At 42.5% G+C, this 22,805-nt stretch overlaps 1 protein-coding gene across 2 annotated transcripts; it reads left to right on the top strand.

Moving 5' to 3' along the window:
* The first annotated feature begins 1,408 nt into the window (after positions 1 to 1,408).
* INO80C (INO80 complex subunit C) lies at positions 1,409 to 22,611 on the top strand. 2 transcript variants are annotated; one of them, XM_060282197.1, is made up of 5 exons: positions 1,409 to 1,642; positions 10,499 to 10,609; positions 12,696 to 12,807; positions 17,911 to 17,978; positions 22,387 to 22,611. In XM_060282197.1, exons 1-5 carry the CDS (start codon positions 1,424 to 1,426, stop codon positions 22,516 to 22,518), a joined length of 642 nt encoding a protein of 213 aa, XP_060138180.1. In that variant the 5' UTR covers positions 1,409 to 1,423; the 3' UTR covers positions 22,519 to 22,611. The 2 variants fall into 2 exon arrangements, with proteins under 2 accessions (XP_060138180.1, XP_034990194.1); XM_035134303.2 differs by having other exon boundaries at positions 1,440 to 1,692.
* The last annotated feature ends 194 nt before the right edge of the window (positions 22,612 to 22,805 follow it).

The following is a 22,805-nucleotide window of genomic DNA, read 5'->3' as shown; positions in this document are numbered from 1 at the left end:
CTGAAAGACTGCATTTAATGAGAGAGTAAGACTAAAAAACATTATTAGTCTTCTGTAACTTACTCTGTAAAACAACTTCAAATACTTGTTTTTAAAGATACTGTCATATTTGAACCAAAGCACTTCAGTGCTTGCAGCAATATAGATAATAAATGCAAATCACGGGAGTCTCTCTATGCGCTTTGCTAACTAATTGAAGTGTCTATGGCTGCAATCCTACGTGCACTTACCCGGTAGTAAGACCATCTGAACTCTATAGGGCTTGCTCCTGAGTAGACATAGGATTGCACTGGTACTGTACAATGCGTGTGGAGGGGGGATTAAGCCACAAAATGGCAGGACTCTAGGGAGTTGGCTTGATGACCCGTAAAGCTGAGAACTTAGTGTTTCTATCTTTGAAGTCCACATGTAAAATATAGTAAGCATTTTATTTTATTCAGCAATTGACTATTTCACTGAACTCCTGCTGGACTTTAAAAGAAAACTTTGATTAAAAAACTAAATTGCCTTTGCTACTATGAAAATTGCACAAGCCATGTTCCTAAATTAAATAGGTTAATCATGAGATTCATAATGTTTGGCAATCTTTTTGTTGATCAGCTGGAGAGGCACTGTTTAGTTGCCTCTTTCCAAAGCAAGTTTGGTTTCAGACAGAGGTTTTCAACCTTTTTGAGTCCGTGGCTCCCCTGACCAAACTACATTCTTTCTGTGGCACCCCTGTGGGGCTCAAGAGCCCAGTTATGCCACCCCTTTGCTTTCAGATCTTGCAGCCTCTCACCCTTTTTTGAAGACCCTTCCTTGCGGAGTGTTCCCTCAGCCTCCTCTCCTTGGGCGTCTTTCTGGGTATTAAGGTAATAATGTAATTCCCTATGAATCCTGGAATATGCTTATATTAGTGAATTATGGTAACCTGTTGCTTTAAAGAAACTGATGATTCAGCAAGAAGCCCTCCCTACTGGGATAGAAGGTCAGCTAATACGTAAATCACAAAGAAGCAATTCATAAACTAGAACATAAATTGTTACATCCACACGTAACACAGGTTCCCATACATGCAAACTAACAATATGTAACATGGGCAGCCGCTGCTTTTAAATAAATAAATATTACGAAATTACAATTATTACCGGTAAGTGAGCCAGACATGCCGCTCTTGGGATATGAATCTAGATTTTGGGTGCCACAGGTAAAAAGTGCCTGCTTGTTTTATCTTCCCAGAGAAAAGCCTCAGAAATGGATCAAAGTACTTTAATGTTTTGAGGTATTTGAATTGTTACGGTTTTTTTTTAAATGTTGCTATCAGTTGTTTGTGAGCCTCTTTGAATATGTACAGAAGGAAGTAAAAAATATCAGAAACAGCAAATTAAGTAATACACGCGCCGAACGGCGAACCAACCAGGCGGCGCCCTCGGCCGCGGTGCGCATGCGCCAACGGCGAACAGCGCAACGCAGCGGGGAGAGGAAGCTCATCCTGAGGAGGCGTTCGCCGCAATGGCGGCTCCGGCGCCCGCTGCCGCTTCCTCCCCGCCGGCCGCCCCGACGCCCCCTGCGCCCTCTCCGGCCGCTCCTCCTGGGCCAGGGGCAGGAGCCGCCGCACCGCGCGGCAAGAAGCGCCCCTCCAGCCCTGGGAACGGCAGCTCCGGTAAGAAGAAGCGACTAGCGGCCGTTGGCGGAGGCGTGAGCTGCCCTCAGGTACTGGGCGCGGAAGTGCGCCTGCGCGGGTTTGCGCCCGAAAGGGAGGGAGTGGAGGACAAGACACGCCTCTTTCCCCGCCCCCTCTTGGAACGTACGATAGCATTAGAGTCGTACATATATTTACGTATATTTCTCAAATGATACAGTGCACTTCCTCTCCATTTATTTCCAAACTTTCCATGTGTTCTGCAGTCCTCTTTGGTGGTAAAACACTGTTGAATTCAGTGGGTTTTGCTTCCGGGCGAATGTGCATAAAATTTGGGAGTGGAAGTTTTTTATTATTATCATTTCGTAAATTTCATACACTGCTTGGTGTGTTGTTGTTTTTTAAAAAAATCAAAGCAGTTTAAAAAAGACAATTTAAAAAAAACAATAAAATCAAGAAAAAAATAGTAGCAAGTTTTCCGTGTGTGAGGAAGTGGAGATAAAGGCGCCTGAAAGTTTCAAGAGAGTTTGAAATCCTCCTTGTGTTGTATTCAACACATTGCTGCCATAGCTGGAATGAAACAAATGGTTTTATTTCTTGTAAGTGGCATTATCATTCACTATTATCACAACACAGTTCTGAGTATGTTTATGAAGATACGTATCTGACTTTTAATCCTTGTTGAGTGGCATAATGGCTATTATTATAGTACAGTTATGTGTATATTTCTGCAGATATACTTCCAACTTGTGACACTGAACAGAAAATGAGAATGTTTGTCGTTCAAAAATTAGGGCAACAGCAGCAAGTGTTTTTTGCGAGATTTGGATTGTATTGTGTGTGTAAATATGGGTGAGATTTACTCAGTTTTGTTGGCTTTGGGTGTAAGCATTGAATATGCATCTACCGACCCCTGAGGAAATGCAAGCATATCTGTGTTGCATGCAAGTACAGGCAACAGCCAATTAACACGTGTCCGAACGATGCACATGCATATGGCACTGAAACCAGAAGTGATTTGTGCAGGGGCCAGGAACGGAACCCCCCCACAAAATGGTTTTTGACTACCTTGGGATTGAACAAAGAAACCATACACCCAATTAGGGAATACTGTAGAACCACTACCTACGTCCCGCTCTACTTAGGCCTGTTCCAAGTCACGACTGCGGCAAACACCGGGTTTCCTGTGATTCGTGCACGCGCAGAAGCGGCTACTGCCAAATGTGCCTGCGCACAACGGTGCTTCTACCAGTGACCCGTTTTGCCATAGGGACGGGCCTCCGAACGGATTGTGGTCGTGAGTAGAGGTTCCACTGTACTGAAGAGATCTGGTACAATTCTACTATTCTCATAGTGAGCTAGAAGCTTGCAGTCAAATAATCACCTGTTTCCTATATTGACTGGAAAGAAACTGTCTTAGTGGTTTGCTCTGCACTCTTCCCCAAATCTCTGTTTTTCAACTACCTTTCTGTCATGTTTTTAAATATTACATTCTATTGCACCACCTCAGTCAATCCATGAAAGTGCCCAAAGCACATTGCTCAAAACATTAAGACCACCAGCAAGAAGTTCTTTAGTGGCAGGAGATAATCTAATGAGGCAATGGGACTGTTAGATGACAATGGCGTGAAATATGTGCTAAAGGAGAATGAGGAGATTGCAGAGATGCTAACAAATTATTTGCATCTGTCTTCACAATGTAGGGCAGATCCCTATTTATCTAATTGCACTTTGACGTGCTTTCGAACTGCTAGGTTGGCAGGAGCTGGGACCGAGCAATGGGAGCTCACCCCATCTCAGGGATTTGAACCACTGGCCTTCTGAACGGCAAGCCCTAGGCTCTGTGCTTTAACCCACAGAGCCACCCGCATATTTACAAAACGTTACAAACAATAAAATAACCCATCAACCCAACTAATCGAAAATGGGAGCAATAATTTTTTTAAACCACAACAGTGTATTACAATTTGCTAAAGACAGACTGAAAGACCACTTGAAGGCTGGCAATGATGGGGCCATGTGTAAGAAGGGAGTTAGAATAATTTAGTCTGGGTTTAATCAAACATCTCACAAGTTTTCCTCAGATAGGCTGACTTGCCAGCTGCAACTGAGTGGGTAAAAAGTGCTCCTGGCCACCTATATGGCCTGCACATCTATGGACAACACTGAGTCCAGGAAGCTTCCCAGATTGTGTACCCATCTCCTCAGGGAGAATGCAATCCCACCAAGAACCAGAGACAAATATCCATTCATACCAGCAGTTTTCCCAGCCCAGCACACATCCAGTTTATCTGGATTAAGCTTCAGCTTGTTTGCCCACATCTAGCCCCAAACTGCCTCCAGACATCTGTTTCAAGATTGCATCGGATAAACTCCACCTGCTTCAATTCTTTTTTGTAGAAACTGTTAAAGATCTGTCTCTCTTATCAGCTCCTGGATTAAGTTGTTGCGTGTTACAGATTTCTGAACAAAGAAGGCAGCAATAACTTTATAAATAGGAATGTAATCTAAAAATGAACAGTCTTCTGCCCCAAAGAGGATTTGTTGCATACAGTATTCCGTTTGAAAAAGGCTGTCCTGGCAAATTGCAAAGAACTGCTTCCTATTTACTTTGCATTTGGATTACCCCTGCCTTGGAACCAAACAAGAACAGATTATAGCACTTCCCCCATTACAGTGGAACCTCGGTTTATGAACACCTCGGTTTATGAATTTTCGGTTTATGAACGCCGCGGACCCATCTGGAACGGATTAATTCATTTTCCATTACTTTCAATGGGAAAGTTTGCTTCAGTTTATGAACGCTTCAGTTTATGAACAGACTTCCGGAACCAATTACACCCATGCTTCAGTTTATGAACGCTTCAGTTTAAGTACTCCGCGGACCCGTCTGGAACGGATTAATCCACTTTCCATTACTTTCAATGGGAAAGTTTGCTTCAGTTTATGAACGCTTACTCCACGGACCGTCTGGAATGGATTAATTCACTTTCCATTACTTTCAATGGGAAAGTTCGCTTCAGTTTATGAACGCTTCAGTTTATGAACAGACTTCCGGAACCAATTGTGTTCATAAACCGAGGTACCACTGTATGTTGCTTTAGGGATTTAAAAGGGGAGCAGGAGGGCTTTATTTTTATTTCCCGAAGTGTAAAAAGCCTCAGATTCTCAAGATTCTAGATTTGCTTCTTTCGGACAAACTAGAATAGGCTTCCTCAAACCTGGCCCTCCAGATCCCTAGCTAGCAGGACCAGTGGTCAGGGGTGATGGGAATTGTAGTCTCAAAACATCTGGAGGGCCGAGTTTGAGGAAGCCTGAACTAGAACAATGCCCTCTTCTAAGGAAACATGGTTGCTGTTGTTTTTGCAGCAGCAGCACCTTGTCCTCTCTAGAAGTTTTGGACTACAACTATAAACTCCAGCCAGCATGGCCAATGGTCAGGGATGATGGGGATTGTCCAAAATATCTGGAGAGCACCAGGTTGTTGAATAAAGAACTGCAGAAAGCAGGCCAGCATTTTCTCCCAGAATGTCTATACTAGCAGCCAAGATGGACATTGTTTGGAGTAGGGCAAACAGAAACAAGTACTGTACAGTATCTGACCACATTCTTGGGTTTCAATTGCAATGCTGCCCATACAAAAATGACTAGAAGAGCCTGGGCGCTTTCACTGTTGACTCCTGAACAGGGCTGAGTGCATAGCCAAAACTCCATAATTATGCAACCACTGTTTCTGTGCTAGAGGTTTGGGAATTTCCAGGTTGTGGATGTTAAAAAATTTGCTGTAATAAACATATTCTTCAGCATGCCTTTAACATGACCTAAGATAACCCTTCTAAAACCGTGAACATCACTTGTATAAATAAATAAATAAAGTTCAGCCAAGTGTTGTGCAATGAAACAAAAGTTTTCCAAAGTTCAGCTATATACTTAAGAGGAGGCCAAGAGAGCCCTGCCAGTGCAGTGAAGCTTCCTGTGTCACAAATTGACCACATCTGTTTCCTCCAGGAGCTTAATGGAAATGTTACCATCTTTGTTAGTACACTTGAGCCTTTCAAAATGTTGCGTGCGCGCGCGCACACACACACACACACACACACACAAACACCATTTATAGAGCTTGCTTGAGACAACTTTATTCCACCACTGATGTGGCTAAATCTACTAGTACAGTCGTACCTCAGGTTACAAACGCTTCAGGTTACAGACTCCACTAACGCAGAAATAGTACCTCGGGTTACGAACTTTGCTTCAGGTTGAGAACAGAAATTGCGCAGCGGCAGCAGCAGGAGGCCCCATTAGCTAAAGTAGTACCTCAGATTAAGAACAGTTTCAGGTTAAGAACGGACCTCCAGAACGAATTAAGTTCTTAACCCGAGGTACCACTGTATTTCATATATTTCAGTATTTTGGCTCTCAAAGCACAAACTTAAAAAAGATAACCATTTGAAGGTAATTTAGTGGTGCAACCTAAGAGGCAGTGATGTTAAATTCTCGAGAATAATCTTTTGGAGAATATTCTCAAGAATATTCTCAATTAATGAGGTGTCTACATTTAAAGACGCGGGTGGCGCTGTGGGTTAAACCACAGAGCCTAGGGCTTGCCGATCAGAAGGTTGGCGGTTCGAATCCCCGCGACAGGGTGAGCTTCCGTTGCTCAGTCCCAGCTCCTGCCCACCTAGCAGTTCGAAAGCACATCAAAGTGCAAGTAGATAAATAGGTACCGCTACAGTGGGAAGGTAAACAGCATTTCTGTGCGCTGCTCTGGTTCACCAGAAGCGGCTTTGTCATACAGGCCACATGACCTGGAAGCTGTACGCTGGCTCCCTCAGCCAATAACGCGAGATGAGCGCCGTAATCCTGGAGTCGGTCACGACTGGACCTAATGGTCAGGGGTCCCTTTACACCAGGCATCCCCAAACTTCGGCCCTCCAGATGTTTGGGCTACAATTCCCATCTTCCCCGACCACTGGTCCTGTTAACTAGAGATCATGGGAGTTGTAGGCCAAAACATCTGGAGGGCCGCAGTTTGGGGATGCCTGCTTTACACCTTACATATTGAAAGAGAACTCTCTGAAAATGATCCATAGATGGTATTTAACTCTGAGTAGATTGGCTAAGATGTATAATGCGGAGTCGGATTTGTTTTGGAAATATAAAAAAGGAATCTTTTTTCATATGTTCAGAACAATTTTCCTCAAGAAACCAGAAGCATTTCTGTTAGGAATTGTTCAGACAGTGGTTCACAGGAATCAGAAAAAAATATTTATGTATGCAACGACAATGGCTCAGATTTTGCAAGCTCAAAAATGGAAAATGAGGGAGGTCCCAAGCAAGGAAAACTGACAACTCAAGATGATAGAATATGTAGTTAGCAGGTCTAACAAGTAGAATAAGAGATCAAGAAGAGCAGGTATTTAAAGAAGAGTGGAAATTTTTTTGGTCAAGTATATTGAAAACAGTTGTACACAGTTGAAAATGCTGGCAGTATTAAAGTTAAATTCAACAGTACTGTATAATGAACATTGAAGTAATAGAATTAGATGGATATATCAAAATATGCAGGAATGGTGGAGGGACCGTGGAAGGGGAGGGAGGGAAGTCAATGAATGTATGGTATAAAAAAAGATGTTTAATTTAAAATTTGTAAATTTAATAAAAATTATATATATGTAAAAATGTAGAATACTGACCCCCAAAAGTCCTGGTTCGTGTCCTAATCTTGGATGTTGCTATCAACAGCATCTTTTAACATGTTTACTTCTCTTTCTGATTGTGTGTGTGATACTGAATGGAGTTTTTACAACTTGATTTTTTTTCTTTTTTATGAGTGAAAATGGACAATATACTAATACTTCTAATACTTTGATTAAAATTTAGTAGGCTGCCGGGGGGGGGGGCAAACTTAAATAATCACAATGGCTGGATATGCCCCACAGGCCTTTTATGTATAAAACCTTTCAGTACATTAAATGGCTTGTAAGCATTTTGAGTGAAACCATACAACACTCATGCTTTCCAATTTGCTAGCTTGCCTGCCATTAAAAAGGGAAATGGTGATTGCTGGGCAATGATACTTCTCTATTCTCTTGCAAGCCAGCTCTGAGTAAGTAATTGGACAAAAAAAAAACTCTTACAGACAATTTTAGCTTTGGTCCTAAACATGCTTACAGTACTTCAAAATACTATTGAGATCAATGGATTTATTTCCAAGTAAATTAATTCTGGATAAGGGTACTTGCTAAAACATTTTTTGTAGCTGAAGTTTTCAAATGAAGCTTGTGGGTGCTGATTCAGAAAATGTAATCTAAAGGGTATAATTTGATTACTTAGGCTGTGTTCCTTGTGAACAGTTTTATATGCACATTTGATAAGTTGAGAGTAGGTCCCTTTGGACTCAGTGGCATTATTTCTGAGTATATGCAACGGTTTTGGTTATTGAGGCCTGAAACATAATAAAGGCTGAGCAGGTTATTGCTTCATAATGTAACATGGCTGTAGAGATCATAGTGCCTGTTAGGGTAACCAGACGCTATAAGAATTCAAATAAGTTTGTGTGACAAGACTTGCCTTTGCAGAAGCCATAATGGCTCTGCTTCACCAAGGCATGTTCTTCTACATGCTTGGTTATTTTATCTTTATACTTGCCACCAGTTTTCCTACAACAGATGTTAAACAAACCAGCCTGTAATTTTCAGGATCCTCCTCTGGATCCCTGTTAAAAAAATTAGTCTTACACTAGCTGTTCCCAGCCACGCATTGCAGTGGCTCAGTCTGTTAAATGGGAAAGTAACTCCCCCACCCACACGCATTGTAGAAAGTCCCCCCACCCCGTCCCAACCCATTCATCCTCCCCAGGCCCATGGGCCTCCACCACTCAGCGTCCCCGTTCCCCACCCCTGTCACATGACGTCACGACACCCCTCTCTCTTTTTTCCCCCCTCGCCACGTGACGTTATAATCATCCCGCGTGACGGCATTCGCCACCCCGACCCCTTTCTCCCCCTTGCATACCCCATGCACACCTTGGGGAGGGCCTGGCCGGTTCCCACGGCGGGTCCCGGCAGGTGAAAGGACAGGGTTCGGTCCCCACCTTCCAGACAGCCACACCCAGCATCCTCTGCGCACTCCCACATTTATATTCAGTAGGCTGCCATGGTTTTTTGTGATGTCACAGATAGCCAATGGCAGCAGCTGAGGCCTGAGATTATGATGCAGCATCCTCAGCTGTGCTGGCTGGGCAATGCCATGTTATTGTGATGTCACAGATAGTCTGTAGCCAATGGCAGCAGCTGAGACATCCTCAGCTGTGCTGCTTTGACATCCAGCAGATGGTAATACAACTCACTTTGGAAGAAAGTTTTTCTTAAAAAAGAAGGTCACACGTGAGACATCTATGTAATCTAGGTATATGAAAACGCTCCAATATTCGAATGCAGATCGGTCAAGTACTTTCGGAGCGCATAGATTGGTAACGAACCGACAGTTACATTTTTATTTATATAGATTGGCTATTTCCAGTCCTCAGACAAGAAGGCTGATCTGAGGGACATATCTTTGTTAGGCCTCGTACCTACGGGACCGCCTCTCCTGGTATGCCCCGCGGAGGACCTTAAGGTCCACAAACAACAATATTCTGGAGATCCCGAGCCATAAGATGGCTAGATTGGCCTCTACTAGAGCAAGGGCCTTTTCATTACTGGCCCCAACTTGGTGGAACGCTCTTTCCCAGGAGACCAGGGCCCTGCGGGATTTGTCATCTTTCCGCAGGGCCTGCAAGACAGAGTTGTTCTGCCTGGCCTTTGGGTTAGACTCAGCCTGACCCCTGTGTTTTCCTCCCTCATGGCTTGGATTTATGGACTACTTGAAATGAGGCTGCACTTTAAATTTTAATACTGTATTTTAATCTGTATTTTAATTAATTGTTTTTATGTTTTATTGTAATTCTGTTGGTGTGAGCCACCCTGAGCCTGGTTTTTGACTGGGGAGGGCGGGGTATAAATAAAAATTTATTATTATTATTAAGAAGACCAGCAATTTCACATTTGCTGTGGCAGACTCAGAGAGAGAGAGAGAGAGAATTTAGGTTGTCAGTGTGTACTCTGGAGCCTAGAGCTGATAAATGGGCATTCCTCATTTCCATGTTATATAATGCAGCCCTAATTAAAACCAACACTCAAAGAAGCTTTGTGAAGTCCGGAATTCTTAATTTTGGTTCCACTAACACAAGAATATACACAATGTGCCTTGTCGCTTTCCAGAATTCCAAATTCAAAGTGAAGCTAGACTGTTCTTGGCTCAGTTGTGGATTATATAAATGGGTCCTGAGATGGCAAGGCCCTTTCAGCAACAGAGACTTAGATTGCTGTTCTCTGGAAAGCTTCTTCAAAAAAAAAAAAGCTAAACTGATTTTAATAAAACGTCTTCCTCAGTAACTGTACTCGGACTTCACTAGGGTTGTCACCAGAAGACAGCCTCCCCAAATCTGTCCCAGAGGGTTGGGGGGGGGGGGAACCTTCGGGAATAGTGTGGGCTGCAGAGACAAGAGGGAATAAGAGAAAATTGCCTCTCCTCTTAGAGTGGTAGACATCTCCAATGCTCTAGAACGATAGCACTGGATTTCACTCAATATTTTGAAACGCTCTAGTCGTGCTCACTCCCCCCCCCCACTTGACTTGTACTATCTCTGTAAATTTGATGGTCCACAAATTTCTGCACATAAATTGGGTTAAGATTAGTCACAACAAGCAGACCAGTGTAAGTGGCTTGTAAGCAGAACCTACACCAGCTGAATGGGCGTGGGGGGGGGGGGGGAGCTGTGAAGTTTTTTGCTCACTTGTGTTTCCTCCTCAAACCTGACAAATCTTTTCCCCCCAGAATACCAGTGCAGAGACAGCGGCTGAAAATAAAACCGTGACCACAGATCCCAGTACAGGGCCAGTAGAAACATCTATAAAACCATTGCCTTTTAAGTCTCCGAGCTTTGTCGTAAGTATATAGTTATACAAGCTTAATATTTTATCCACCACGACGCTAGTCTTGAAACTTTGCAGATATGAGGCATAATGTATATTTTGCCCAAACCTGCAATGTAGGGCACACTTAAATGTATATGCCCAACGCTCTCCCCCCACCCTCCCCTTTGCCCCTCTGCTTTTTCTTGTTCTCTCCTCCTATTTTGGTTGCTGTTTTTCTTCTTTCTTCCATTTATTTGTTTGTTTATTTTAAAAACTCAAGAGCTGGTCATAGCAAATCCATGCTGAAATAAGCTGCTTTTACCTGATACCTGAATACCACCAGGGAGGGGCTAGCTAGCTGGATCTCCAAGGCAGAGAGTTGAATAGGCTGGGTGCCACAACAAAGAAGGCTTTTCTACCATACCTACCAACCTAACCTGAATGAGCAGGCAGAGTCATGTGGAAGTAGACTGTATCCAAGTTCCATCCATTTAGGGCTTCAAAAGTAATTACTAGCAGTTTGAACTGACCTCTGAAAGAGCAGAAGCCAGCAAAACCTGTCCAATTATAACACTTTTCAAAGGTGAGTTCACAAAGCGTTTGTTACAGTAATCCAGACTTGATATAACTAAGGCATTTGTGAGCTCTGCTTGAACCACTTTCACCAGGAATAGGCAAAGTTTGTTACACCAACCCAAGTTATGGAAAAGTTCTCCTGGCTATTCAGGATCATACCCAGATCCAGGAGCACACCAAATTGTGAACCTGATTCTTCAAGGAGAATGCAGCAGTGGCCCAAAACAGCCTATATAAACCAAATGTTTCTTGTTTTTAATTAACATATGGTGTTTTATTCAACTAACCTTTACTCAGAGTAGACCCACTGAAATTAATGGTCATGGCCAATTTAAGTCCATTGATTTCCTTGGGGTTGCTCTGAAAGAAAGTTAGCTTGCTAGCCCATGTCCATTCCTGACCTTGAGTCACTAGTCCTCCCTGGCGTGTGGTGGAAATAGGGTTGCCCAAAACCAGGCAGCCCAATGTCTAACTGCAATTTTTGCTAGTTACATTAATTAATTATAGATGGACATGTATGGTAAAAAAATTAAAATGGGGGCAAGGTTGTAGGTTATGGCTAGGAATAAGTCCCAGGTCTGAAAACTACACTAAAGTTAGGTAACTGAAAATGCAAGACTGTTCTTACCAATAGTACACTGCTGCATTAACAACACTGGATAGTATTCAACTCAGATCCATTGAAATTACTGAACCTCAGTTAGTCATCATGTCTATTAACGTCAATGGATCTAGTAGGACTAGCATTGAATACCACCACGGGATTTCACTCGGGCTTCCTTTATTTGAAGAAAAATAATGTTTCCATAAAGCTTTTCTCATTAAGGCTATTTCTCCCTTTAATTCATTTTATCCAAGCACACTAGTTTCGGTACAGTTCAGAATGTCCTCCTGTTGTTTGCTGCTAAACAAATGTTTATTTTCTGCCTAACTTCAGATAAATAGATGGAACAATTTTACAGTAGTAACAATAAAGTTTTCAGGGGACCACCAGGGGTCAGCGGGGAGCCCAGCGGAGCGGTGCCAGGTCTCCAGGAGGCTGGCCATTCTGAAGGTGGTATTGAGGCTTCCGAAGCGGAGAAGGGGTCTGGGGATGCTGACAGCACACAGTCTCACCAGGGAAGGTCTGAAGTGCCGGACCTGAGCACTGTGGATGGGGAGGTGTCAGGGGCCAGGGAACCTGCTCAACAGTTGAGCAGTTCGGGGGGCGAAGGGAACGTTCCTGCCCCTTCACCCCAGGAGCGCAGGGGGGACAAACACGGGGAGAAGAGGTGGAGACTGAGGGCTCCAAAGTTCCTATGTTGGCGGATTTCCAGACATGCACCACTTCCGGATTCTGACTCAGACTGAGAAGTTATGGACTTTTGTCGCTCTGATGTACATAGTTGTAAATAAAGCCTTGAAAAATCCACCCAAGGCAGTTGCGCGTCGTTACTCGCGAGAAAGCATCCTGAGTGTCCTTACATCAGTTCAGCAACAAAATGCTACTTTGAATGTATTAATAGTTCACTTGTTTGTAAACCCACTTTTAACCATTCCAGCACTCTGGCATTGGTGGAGCAGCAGCTGGCAAGAAGAACAGAACCTGGAAGAACCTGAAACAAATCCTCGCATCAGAAAGGGCATTGCCATGGCAACTCAATGATCCAAGCTGTAAGCTGCTTAGATGCTTTCCATATATTTATAAATAACAGCTTTCTTGAAAATACACCTCAATTGTTTTCTCTGCATGAGATAGATTGTGACCAAGTTTACCTATGCAATTAAAGACCAGGTGGGCATTTTTCACCATAAAAGGGACAGGCACATGAATGATGTGACATGGGACTGGGCTATAAATTCCCTGCAAAGGATGAGAAATGTGGATGCAACACTGGTTCACTTGGGACTATACACTGCTTTCTCTGTGTGTGTTACAGTGCTGTCCTGTGCATGACTGCTCAGAAGTCCCACTGAGTTCCTGTGTGAATTCAGTCTACATATAACACAGGTGGGCACCTGTTGTTGTTGTTTTTTAAAAAAACAACACCAGTCTTTCATAGTTGTCAATAGATCCATTCTCTACTAGGTGTAATAGCAAAATACTAAGGGCAGATAACATCATCGTCATACACACACACACACGTGCTTCTGAGATTCCATAGGCTCAATAATCCCTAGGAGGCAGATCTCCTATGAATTGAGTGTGCACCCTAGAACACAAACCAGAATATTCTGTGATTCTTCAGAGTTCCTTGTGTGTTCCATGTGTTCCATGTGTGTGTAATTTTAAATTAGTTTTCCAGATAACATCATTGTCATGGCTATCTAGTTAACTTCCACTGGCAACTGGCTGGCTGCTGTAGGAAACAGAATATGGGAATTGTGTAATCATGATCTAATTTAAGATTGCATATTCTCAAGAAATTAAGTTTTGCAAACCATACACCTTGAGTTTTCAGCCTAACAACTTTGTGTGAAGAGATTCTTTGAATTAACAATGAGGCAGTGTGCATATTTCAGTTGCAGCATTTTGGCAAGCCTCTAGTGTCCTGGTGCTCATACTTGTCAGCAGTACATTGGTAGTGCAAACTTTTTAAAAAATCAATGTAGGGCACTGGCTTTCAGGCTTCTTGCCATGATGAAACTCTTTCCACATTTATTTTTCCACCAAGGAACTCTGAAGAATCACAGAATATTCTGGTTTGTGTTCTAGGGTGCACACTCAATTCATAGGAGACCTGCCTAGGGATTATTGAGCCTATGGAATCTCAGAAGCACATTCTCATATTCCCCAGAGGCTGTGCATTTCATGGTGTGGCTGGTATTCTCAGAAAACAACATTTTACAAGACCGATGATGGCAGACAATATTCTCTGATCAAGAAATCCCTAATAAGCAGTCAGTGACCCCCCCAGACTTCTTAGAAAAACCACCGGGCTAGAGTGGTAACAGCCAACCCAACCCTAAGATTTCTTGCAAGACTGCCCAAGTAACGTGGTGTAACCTAAAGTATATAGACAGAAAAGAAAAGAAAAAAGAAAGAAAAATGTGTGTTTCTCATAGTAGAGCCATTGCTCTATTGTAAACCATCTGACTTAGATGTAGAGGGTTCCAGGTTCAGTCTTTGGCACCTTCCAGTAGAGATAGGAAGTATTTCCTGGCCGAAACCCCGGAGATGTGCTGTAAGTAAGGGTGGACAATTTTGAACTAGCTGGATTTGGTATAAAGCACCTTCCCTTGATCTATGTTCAGAACATGGGATCGATCACATGACCAAAACAAAGGCAAATGTGCTAAGAAAATGCAAGCCAAAAGAACACACTCTGTACAGTGGTGCCTCGCTAGACGAATTCAATTCGTTCCACGGGTCTTTCCTTATAACGAAAAATTCGTCTAGTGAATTCCATAGGAATGCATTGATTTATATATATATATGTTTTGGGTTTTTTTATTTTTTATTTTGCCCATAGGAACGCATTAATTGAATTTCAATGCATTCCTATGGGAAACCGTGATTCGCTAGATGAATTTTTCGCAAAACGAATTCGTCTAGCGAGGCACCACTGTAGCTGGAAACCATGCAGTGCTGATACAGCTTTGGTCAGGAGGCTATTTGAGCTAGCGTCTTACTTCAGATGTAATGCTATGCCTCTGGATTTTATTTACAAATGTATAACATCCTATTCTTTGTCAGACACACTCACGGCTTATAGCTGGACTGGATGTTATGGCTGCAAAGTAACTCACAACATGATGATGGTCCCAACTCATGCAGCGAGTTACTCTAATGATGTGGCAGGAGAGAGGATTAGCCCTGCGGGAGTGGCCACTTCCCCATGGGGACAGTAACATCTCCACTAATTCCCAGTGTAAAACGTAGCCCCTTTAATATTTATTGCAGCCACTTAATTAGGATCAAAGGAAAGTGGCAGTAGAAGGCTGACACTTTATTAGACTTTAATTCTTTGTGCACAAATAAATGTGCCACTGTTTTTCAGCATGCTGGCCTTAGCCTGGTGTGTTCCTAGTGTCGTGTAGCTGGCAACTTGCTGATGATGCTATTTCTACTGCATTCTCTGGTTTCAGAAATAAATTTGCATATATTAGAAAGGTGGTTAGAAAGCAAACAGTTGAAGGATGTAAAAACAGCTGCTCGAGAATATTTTTCAGAAGATATTCATGCCATACATAATGATTAAAAGAAGCTGATCTGCTAACTTGGAAATGCTTCAGCCATAAAATCTGTACTAAAATCATCTGAGAGGAAGCGAGCGCTTTGTGGTGAATATATGCTGAAATTAAGGATATTTTAAAGCACTTTGCCTGTAGAAATGTTTGCATGTGGCAGTGTTTGCTATTACTCCCTAAGCAGCTCCAGTGTCTAGGAATTTCCAAGTCCTCATTTAAGCATTCACACAATTTTCTAGGTCATTGACCAGGCTTAAAGTGGTACATGCTTAAAGATTTATCTGATTTAAAAGATTAGTGTATGCTCTCTCCACGCATCCTGGATAATATTAGTCTTGAGCAAAGTTTGTGGTATTATAATATGAGAGGCATATGCCAAAGGCTGTGTTTTTCATATATAATGCTGATGAACCTGCAAGCTACAGGGTGTTTGAAAAGTAACTATGCACCTATGGACAATGTAATATAGTAGGTGTATAGTTACTTTTCAAACACCCTGTATTTGCAATATATAACAGCAATTTCTCCCAGCCAGTTGCCTAGATTTAGGTTCCACTTTCAAATCTGGAGGCTAAACTCTTCCTCTGATCTAGCAACAGAGATCTGCACCAATACTTGGTACAAAGGCATTCTATGTCGAATGTCCTGTTGACCCTGTTGGATGCATCTTTCAATGTGACTAGAGCAGTGTTTCTCAACCTTTTTTGGGCCAAGGCCCACTTGTTCCATGAAAAAAATCACGAGGCACACCACCATTAAAAAAGTTAAAAAAGTTAACTCTGTGCCGCCCTATATTGACTATATAATTATGACTGTAAGAAACACTTGCCAATTGCTGTGCTGGCTGGAATCTCCTGTAATAAGGCTTCACAAGCCGCTGATTTCTCTGCCAGCACAATCCTTTGCTCAGCAAGTTTCAGGTTGAGCTCATCCAGCCAGCTTCTTTAAGTTGGTCTAAAACCACCCTCCCGTGGTGGTGGCTGTTGAGAGCTGCGCTCGCCCCGCGTCGTGACCCGGCCGGCTTCCTTTCCGGCGGGTTAGTGTTGCTTATTGGCGGCCGCCAGGCACGTGACAATGCAAATCGCCCTTCTCGTCGCGGCACGTCGCGGCACACCAGCCAGCGTCTCTGAGAAACGCTGTTGAGAAACGCTGGACTAGAGATGCATATCAACATCCGAGGTCACAGGTCATTGTGCATAACTAATTGCCCACATGGGTGGCGCTGTGGTCGAAACCACTGAGCCTCTTGGGCTTGCCGATCAGGAGCTCGGCGGTTCAAATCTCCGTGACGGGGTGAGCTCCTATTGCTTGGTCCCAGCTCCTGCCAACCTAGCAGTTCAAAAGCATGACAGTGCAAGTAGATAAATAGGTACCACTCCAGCGGGAAGGTAAACGGTGTTTCTGTGCGCTACTCTTGTTTTGCCAGAAGTGGCTTATTCATGCTGGCCACATGACCCGGAAAAGCTGTCTGCGGACAAATATCAGCTCCCTCAGCCAGTAAAGCGAGATGAGCGCCGCAACCCCAGAGTCGTTCGCGACTGGACATCACTGTCAGGGGTCCTTTACCTTTTTACTGCTGAATTGGGATCTTTGTTGTCATCTTTCTCCCTTGCTATTTATAATTAGCATTTTGTATTAGTCATTTAGCACCATAAATGTGCATACCTATCTCTCTTTTTTAACAAACAAAGACAGATTCCTGCTTCACAGGAGATTACAATCTAAAATGTGATGCAGGGGATGCAATGGTAAATAAGAAGGGTAAACAGCGAAAGAATATGTTTGGTTCAGTGACACACACTTAGGTAGATGAGAAGTACTGTAAGGGGATAAGCCAAAGTCTTAATGGAAAAGGTGGGGTTTATGGATGTTTGAAGGAAGAAAACCAGGTGACAATGTAATTGGGAGTTCCAGGGGCAAGGGCGAAAAGGTGGTCATTTGAGAGATTGAGTGATCAATCCTATATGTTTCTAATCAGAAGTCTCATAGAATTGAGAGAGGCTTATTTCCAGTTTAATGGGTATAAGATTGCACCCTAAGAACTTTGGATGACTGGGGATGGAGCTAGAGAGCAAAGGTCCTGGGCAGCGATACATCAGGTTGTGTGGGTGGAGAGATAAGGCTGAGAAGCAACACCATGAAGTATTTGAAGCTACAAATAAGGATGTGCTAGAGCTGGGAGAGGACGAGAAAGTTTGTGTGGGGACTTTAGAAGAGGCACCATGTAGTCTGTGATGCCACATCTTGAGCAAAATTGGTGAAACAACTATTTAAGACATTAATTTGAGTTACATCATCACTTAATTTGGTTTAGTACTTGCTAGTGGTGTGCTTCCTGACTCTTCTATGCTTAGTAAGGATTAATGTTTCTCCAAATGCATTCACGTTGACAAAGCTAGTGTGCTCTGCATGTGAAAACATTAAGGGTGTGGATTCTCAGGGACTGGAAACAGGACTCCAGTCAAATTGATGGAATGATTCTAGTCAGGCCTCAGGCCCAACAATGTGTAAATTAAGAACTGCTTTCCAAACAGAGGTTAAACAAAGAATTGAATGCTTCTTTCTCTCTTTTTGGCACACCTCCAGATTTCAGCATAGATGCTCCTCCTTCCTTTAAACCAGCCAAGAAATACTCTGATATTTCAGGACTTCCTGTAAGTATTTTTCTTTTCATATTTCTCAGATTGGCTTTGGTCTCACTCTGTACTTATTCAAACTCCTGCACAGAGGGATGGTCCTAAATAGCAGTAACAAGTTCTCCATGTTCTGGGGAACCCTGTAGTTCTTTTGGACACTTATCCTCCGTTGGGAGAATTGTGAAGGCAGACAAACCTCTTGGAAAAACCAACCTGTCACTGCAAATCTTCTTCAAAGTATAACCAAAGCACAGCATTGGCTGGGCTGCATGGCACACACTGTCAGTTCACCCAGAACAATGGTGAGGTCCAGCCAGTCTCGCTAGTATTTTTATGAACTGATTATTTAACCTAAAACATGCCCCAGTGCTCTCTGCTAGACACTTGCATTCTCTGCAGGTGGGAAGTTTAAAGAAAACTCTACACATTTTTAACAATTTGCCTCAAGACAGTAGGGCCCATGATCTTTTATTTAACTCCTATTTCGTTCCTTTCAGAGTAAAACCCCTCCCAAGGCAGCTTACAGAAGATAATTAGTTTCATATAGATGTGGGATAATTTAGTTTCATATTTATTTATTTTCAGCATTTAAATCCTGCCCTTTATGCTTTCATGATGGCTTACAAAAACCGGCGCAGCGCGGGGACTCGCCAAGCAGTGTCAGAAATCGCATCTTCGCAGCTGCAGAAGTGATTTCTGGCACTGCTGTCATTTAGGAAATGGGCAGCCACCACCGGAAATCACTTCTGCGCAGCCATGGACATGCGCAGAAGCGATTTCTGGTGCTGCGCTGCCCATTTCCTAAATGACAGCAGTGCCAGAAATCGCTTCTGTGCAGCAGCGGACATGCGCAGAAGCCATTTTCGGTGTTTGGAACATGGGCAGCGCGGCACCGGAAATTGCTTCTGCGCCTGTGCGGCCTATGTCCAGCCCACGGACGATAGTCCATGGGAATCCTCCAGCCCACAGGCAGAAAACGTTACCGACGCCTGTTCCAGAACTTCACTGTACAGGCAGTTCCCAAAGATGTTGAGTAGCCCTTCTGCCAAAGGCATATAGAGGAGCTGATGGGAGCCCCCATGTATAATGTTCAAGGGCTGCACTAGAAAAGCAACAGCCATTGCAATGGGCCTACCCCTGAGGTTGGGGCGGGCTCAGTGGGCTTCCTAAATCAAAAGGGGTGAATCATGCAAATTAGCTTTTGCCTCAGCATGTAGTCATTTTTTAATATTGTCATTTTGCAGCCATCGTATTAAAACAAGAGTTTCATTTAAGGGCTGCATTTGCACTTTTTAGATTTCTCTTGAAATTTAAAAGATGAGCCCCTGGTCATATTAATGCAACAGAAATTTCATTCAGTGCTGGAGGTGGAGAGAATTAAGTGCTCAAACATCTGCCTCCTTTTGAAGACAAACCAGCCCTGTTGCTATAGCAACAAAGATAATTATATATAGCTCAGCTCTGTCTGTGGTCTTCACCCTAAGCTTACAGAAGTGTAAGACTTTTTCTCATCAAAGTACAGTGTTACTTTATCTAACTTATTGTATCATTTGGGAGTGAAATTTATATATTCCAACGTAATTTATATAACCCCATTGCAGTTATTGCTGGTGTGCAGCAATGCCTCAGTGCCTTATCTCCTAAGATGAAGAATATGAATTGACGATAAGGCCACACAGCTTTTGCATTGCTGTAGTAAATATATATAGACAGATAGTTTTAAATAGAAAATATTGCTGCTGGAATATCTTTCTAGACATCCATCGGTGTCTAAATGTTTCTCCAGGAAGAATTAGGAACCCCATCAGGGATAACACTCAAATCACAAAGTTATATTGTGGCTTGATTTGCCTCCTCTCACACCACTGACTGAAAAGTTGACACAAGACTATAATAGCCATTGAGAGACCCATCTTCCTCCATGAATTTGTCCAGTCCCCTTTTAAAACTGCCTAAATTCCATCGTCTGAAGAAGTACTTATTTTGCCTTATCTGGAGCCTACAGCCAATCAATTTCATTGAATTTTATAGACTGCAACTAAGCTTAAAGTCTTGTGTCAGGTTTTCAGGCTGCTAAATGGAACCTCCATACTCAAGAAATAATACCTTCCAAATGCCAGTTCTTGTTGGGCAAGCAATCTTTATTTTCTTACATTTATAATCCTACCTTTCTTCGGTCATGGAACCCAAGGCAGCCTATATGTGGTTCTCAAGTTCTTATCCACCCAGGGTAGTTTGCTGGCACTTGCTGAATGTTGCTCTTAGAAAATCCCAAGAAGTACATTTATTCAGGAATCTAGCTCTGCAGGTTAGCTGTGAGAAAGGAATGCTGATGAGCATTCAGAAAGTAAGCTTGTTAGGTGCACATTGTCAGACCTAGTACTTCAAACCATCCATTTTTAGCAATAACTACATATACTTACATAATACAATTAAATATATTGCCTGTTTATATGTTATTTATTGACATGGTTCTCTAAAGTTCTGTTTCAGAGGAGATCACAGAAATGCAGTTATTTGAGTTCACTGTTAACATTGTTTGTTTGTTTCGCTTTTGGTGGAAATTAACATTTCACAACTAAACCACATAAATAACTATTTAGATTGAAAGTATCTGCCCACAGCATACCCATTCCTCCCAAACAAACGAAGGAAAATTCCCACAACGCTTAATAGGTACACACAAACTATGTTCAAAGCATGGAAAACAGAAACAGACAAATTATCCCCAACCTCATCCCCACTAATTCCCCTGGCTTACCACCCATTATTCCACCATGCAGCACAAAACCTCCAGATAAAAACCTGGCAAACCAAAGGCTTATATCGCCTAATAGACTTTTATAAAAAACAACAACAAACCTTTGTCAACACAAGAAATACAGGATAAACTAGAAGACACTCAAATACCCTGGTTAGCACAACACCACCTACATGCCCTCTTAAACAATCCAGCAGTAAAATCAGCAGCAACCAGGCCCCTGACAACCTTCGAAAACCTCCTCCTAACAACAAAGGGACACGGTAAAGGGATAGTATCTGCAATATATAAAATACTACTCCAAAACCCCATGAATCCCCTAGACACAATCAAAAGACAATGGGAAAACGACATAGGCTATGAGATTAACCCCACTCAATGGACCAGAATGGTCTAAACCCCCCTTTGAATCCATATCAGCAAAAAGGAAAGAACTCACTCTGAAAATCATCTACAGTGGTACCCAACACCAAGAAAACTAGCGCTAATACGCCCAGGAACCTCACCAAAATGCTGGAGAGGATGCACCTCAACAGGCACATATTTCTACATGTGGTGGGAGTGCCCCAAAATCGAACTATTCTGGACAACAACCATAAGAGAAATATGTAAAATAACCCAGTAAACATTGGAAATAACCCCAGAACTGGCCTTGCTAAACATCTTCCAAGACAATAATGCCCACCTGCATCACAAAGAACTCATAACCCACTTACTCTCAGCAACCAGAAACACCATAACCAGACACTGGAAAGACCTGTCAGAAGTAAACATGGACCAATGGTACCAAACAGTATGGGAAACATCCCTACTAGGAAAATTAACCAATAAGATGGAACTGACACGGGGACAAATAGAAGAAGACGGCTTCCCCTTTATCACATACACAGCCCAACAAGACAATGACAAATCCACCAACCACATACAAATCAATATGGCTAACCTGATCCAAAACACTCACCCACCCCACTCACACACAAAATAAAGACCACCAGAGCCAACCACAAAGGAACAACCATATCCTAGGCCAACCCCAACATCTCTCACCACCAAAGGAACACAAGCGAACAGCAGTGAACCTACACAGGAGACGCTGACGAACCCCCACACACACACACACACACATATTAAGCAAAATAGAAACATCGTCACCCGACCCCAACCCCCATCTACCTCTCTTCCCCTTTTCTTCCCAATCTCTCAACAAATGAAACTGATTTGTAAAAATGTTATGAGAGACATTGCACAAATCTTTGTAAACCAAGAAAACCTTTAATAAAATAAATAAATAAATAAATACATAACTATTTAGGAATCTGTATGAGCAACACCATGGTGACCCTTTGCTCTTTACATCGTGTTTTGTGATCTTGACATAATTCTGATTTCAAAAGCTGTGCTTGAAATACATTCAATAATATAATCATCATTTTTTTTAAGGAGACAATATGCCTTTTTAGGGCAAACAATGGGGGGGGGGAGAACCATTTCCATAGTGCCCTGATTGTATATTTTAGAGGGAGAAGTGGCTGGGGCTAGAATGCTAGATTAGTTGGACCTTTGCTTTAATTCATTATGATGTGACTAGCATGTTTTCACCTATTTTAAAAGTGTGTGTGTTTTCACAGTTTTCAGCTCAGGTGTTTGTGTGTGTTCTTCTTTTAGGCAAGCTACACTGACCCACAGAGCAAACTGAGGTTTAGCACCATTGAGGAGTTTGCCTACATTCGGATGCTTCCTTCTGATGTTGTTACGGGTTACCTCACTCTAAGGAAAGCATCCACTGTTGTTCCCTGAGAAGAGGAAACAAAAGCCAAAGCCTTGGGAATCACTGTGCATTTGTGTGTATATAATAAGTCAAAGTTCTTAGAAATAAAATATGAATTCTAATTATTGATTTAACCTTGATGTTTATATTTCCTTTGTAAACAATTTGAGCAATGAATTGGAGCCACACTTGCAGTATAATCCTCCACATTTTATACATTCAGTACTTTCCCCCCAGGTTTTTTATTTTTTAATTTCTGGATGTTAGCTTTGGCTTCTTACATTTTTCTCTTGAAGCGTCTTGACGTGACCTATAT

The sequence above is a fragment of the Zootoca vivipara genome, chromosome 13, assembly GCF_963506605.1.
Source record: "Zootoca vivipara chromosome 13, rZooViv1.1, whole genome shotgun sequence".
Taxonomy (NCBI): Eukaryota; Metazoa; Chordata; class Lepidosauria; order Squamata; family Lacertidae; genus Zootoca; species Zootoca vivipara.
This window is presented reverse-complemented; position numbering and strand designations above follow the sequence as displayed.